The sequence below is a fragment of the Lipotes vexillifer genome, unplaced genomic scaffold, assembly GCF_000442215.2.
Source record: "Lipotes vexillifer unplaced genomic scaffold, Lipotes_vexillifer_v1.1 scaffold1063, whole genome shotgun sequence".
Taxonomy (NCBI): Eukaryota; Metazoa; Chordata; class Mammalia; order Artiodactyla; family Lipotidae; genus Lipotes; species Lipotes vexillifer.
Window position 1 is genome coordinate 3,353,217 of NW_006799734.1, and position 3,060 is coordinate 3,356,276.

Consider the following 3,060-nt stretch of genomic DNA (forward strand, 5'->3'; position numbering starts at 1 on the left):
TGCCTACGGCCCTGCCACACCCCCAGCTCCTGCCCTTCACCTGCGGGTTTCCTGCCTAGCACACTCTCTCCGGGCCCTCCGCTGGCTCACTGTGCCTTGTCTCCGCTCAAAGGTCACCTTGGGACCTAGCCTTCCCTGACCACTCACCCATCTCCCTCCCACTTAGGCCTGACACACTCCACGCCTGGACCTTCGGGGGCCTTGGACAGGCTCTCAGTAACCAGCTGACTGCAGACCGAGCGTGCAGGACAGGTCAGAGTGCGACAGGCGATGTCAGGGCCGAGCTAACAAGATAGCCCTGCAGGCTTGTGACGTGTCGTCTGCCTTGTGGAACACGTTTCCCCAGAGCACAGGCACCTCTGGCTGAGGACCCAGGCCAGCCAAACGCAGTACTGTCCTGAGGGTCCCAGGGAGCCACCACATGGCAGAGTCGTATTTGTGTGTGGGCTCGAGGACCACCCCTTCCCGAACTGGGCGACTGGGTTCCAGGGGGGGAGGAGCAGGGATGGGGCACGGCGACGGGATCCCAGGTGCCCCTCAGGGGAGGAGGGGCAGTGTGGGCCCTGGCCAGCTGCGGCCTGCTACTTCTGGGTTTCCTTTGTATAGAAGAGAAATTCCGTTAAGCCACAGACTCCCTAAGCCAGAAAAGACATCCTTACACCCAGTCAATGAGAAATGAGAAGAAATGAGAAGTTTGATTTTCCATAAATTTTCATGAGTATATTCACAGCTGGTGGCCGCCAAGGTGGCCCAACGGCCCTTGGGTACTGGGGCCCTCGGTGGCGCCTCCCCTGGCCCAGTGACGGGCCCTCACCACGCAGTGCGCCGGAGCAGCAGCACAGCGCTCTCCAGGGAAGGTCACGGGAGGCGGGCCTCCCTCCCGAGGGCCGCGGGCCCTCTGATCCGCAGCCTGTTGGGGGGCCCACGGGCCGAGCAGCCGAGGCCGCCTGCCGACAGCCATGAGAATGAGCGTGCAAGTGGGTGACTCCACTTTCCCGCCCCGACAAGCCTTCAGGGGAGACCACAGCTGCCCCCACCCGGCTCCTGTCTTGCCCTCGTAAGCCCCAGCTCTGGGGTAATTAGTTACGATGACAGGTAATTAATACAATGTAATGGAGTTACTTCTATGTCGTTTGCTTGCTAATGAGGACGCTCCTCTTTTTCTTACGAACTGGAGGCGGTCTCCTTTGGGTTCCGGTGCTCCCAGGTTGCACCCGACACCAGCCCCAGCCGGGCCACCTCCCCCTCCGTCGGTCCCCTCCGGCTGCTCTGGGCTGGGCAAAAACGGAGGGGACGGGGGCTCGTGGCCTTGTAAGTAACCAGGTCTGTTTTACGGTCCGCTAGTGTGTCCTCAGCCCGGGCCCCGAGTCGCCCTGACCTGGGCTGAGGGGCTGTGAGCAGATGCCCTCCCCCTGCCACCCTCCTTCTGCTCACCCTAGACTCACCCGAGCAGTTTCTGGAGCTTCCCGGTCAGCGTGGAGAAGGCCACGCTCAACTCGGTGAGCTGCGTCATCCGGCTGAGCTCCCGGGCGATGGAGGTGAGCAGGCCGTCCTCGCCGTCAGGGGCGGGGGTGCTGGTAGGGGGCGCGTCGAAGGCCTTGGCGGGCAGGGTGAGCGACACCAGCCGGGGAAAGCCCAGCTGGGCCAGCAGCTGCTGCACGTGGCCGGCGTGCAGACGCACGTTGTGCACCACCTCCAGCCGGCGCAGCTCGCCCGGCCCCGCCAGACGCAGCACGTGCAGCAGCTGCCCGGGGCCCAGGCTGTCGGCCCGGAAGGAGAGGCAGCGCACGCGCAGTGGGGCGGGACCCTGCGGCCCCAGGGCCCGCACCACCAAGTCGAAGTTGCCCCCGGTGACGAAGATATCTGCGAGGACCTCTACGGGGCGCCGGGCTGCACGGGGCTCCGCCTGCAGCTCGCAGCAGGTCCTGGCCAGCAGCTTGGTGCGGCCCCACCTGCCCAGCGCCCTCCCACAGGGACAGCCCTGCACCTGCACGTCTCGGATGCCCGTGAGGTCGGCCACCCGCAGACGCCGCTGGCCCCCGCGCCAGAGCATGTGGTCCGCGAGGCCGCGCACGCAGGCTTCCAGGCAGGCCCTGCAGGCCCGGTCCCGCAGGTCCCCGGGGTGGTCTGTGCTGGGGCCCAGCAGAGCACCCAGCCGGAACTCCTCCAGTGGCCAGCGCTCCAGCAGAACGCGGACCACCTCCGCCTGCTCCAGCAAGTAGCTGGCTTTGAAGAGCAGCGGGTAGAGGTTGTGGGCCACCCCGTCCAGGCTCTGCCGGGCCACCTGGGGGTGGGACGCCAAGGCCTCAGCAGAAATGAAGCGTAGTGACTGCATCATGCCCACCTGCAGCGGCCGGAGCCAGGACAGAGCTCTCCCCGGTGCTTCTCCCAAAGACGCGTCCCCTTCTCGCCTATTTTTAGTTGCAGCTGCTGTGAGCAGCTTGCCTTGGACTGTGGTGAGCCAGCCCTCTGGTCATCTGACGGCTATTTTCGTCCTGGGTGCCTGTTTCGCTTTGGCTATGGAGGCGTCTGGTGGTGGCCGGCTTGTCCTGCTGGCGCTCAGCTGGGGAAAGCAGAGCTGCCTGAGTGCTTGGCTAGGGGGAGGGGGCTGGGCCCCTGGAATTACCGCCGTTTCCACTGCAGGGGTGGCCTGTCCTGGGGGTACCTCACCCCCTCCATGGCGTGGGTCTGCCCCAACCCTGGGCTATATCCCACAGCCCGAGGAACTAAGAAACCTCTTCTTGGACCCCTGGGAACCGAGTCCCTCCCTTTGCCCCACGTCCAGAGTTAGGGACATGGCAGTGGGCATGGGGTGGCACCTCTGATAACTGTTTCCTGACTTTAAGAGAAAATAAATAAAGGCCCCATGAGGCGCCAGCACACTGCTTGGCACCCCCCCTTCCTTTATCGTCACTGAGGACTGCGGCCGAGGCTTCCCCACCGTCCATGGGAGGGAGCTTGGCGCCTTCCAGCTGCAGGCCTCCCTGGGCTTAGCCCCAGGACCACGCAGTGGGCGGGGCTGCAGGTGACGTGCTGGCGGGGGCGGGGGGGGGGGCAGGG

At 65.2% G+C, this 3,060-nt stretch overlaps 1 protein-coding gene across 1 annotated transcript in view; it reads right to left on the bottom strand.

Annotated features, from left to right (window-relative positions):
* Window positions 1-3,060, bottom strand: part of LRRC14B (leucine rich repeat containing 14B) — an 11,324-nt gene that overhangs the window by 3,167 nt on the left and 5,097 nt on the right. The window contains exon 4 of the mRNA XM_007471929.1: window positions 1,446-2,344. Within this exon, the coding sequence (XP_007471991.1) occupies window positions 1,446-2,344 (899 nt within the window). The remainder of the gene's footprint in view (window positions 1-1,445; window positions 2,345-3,060) is intronic.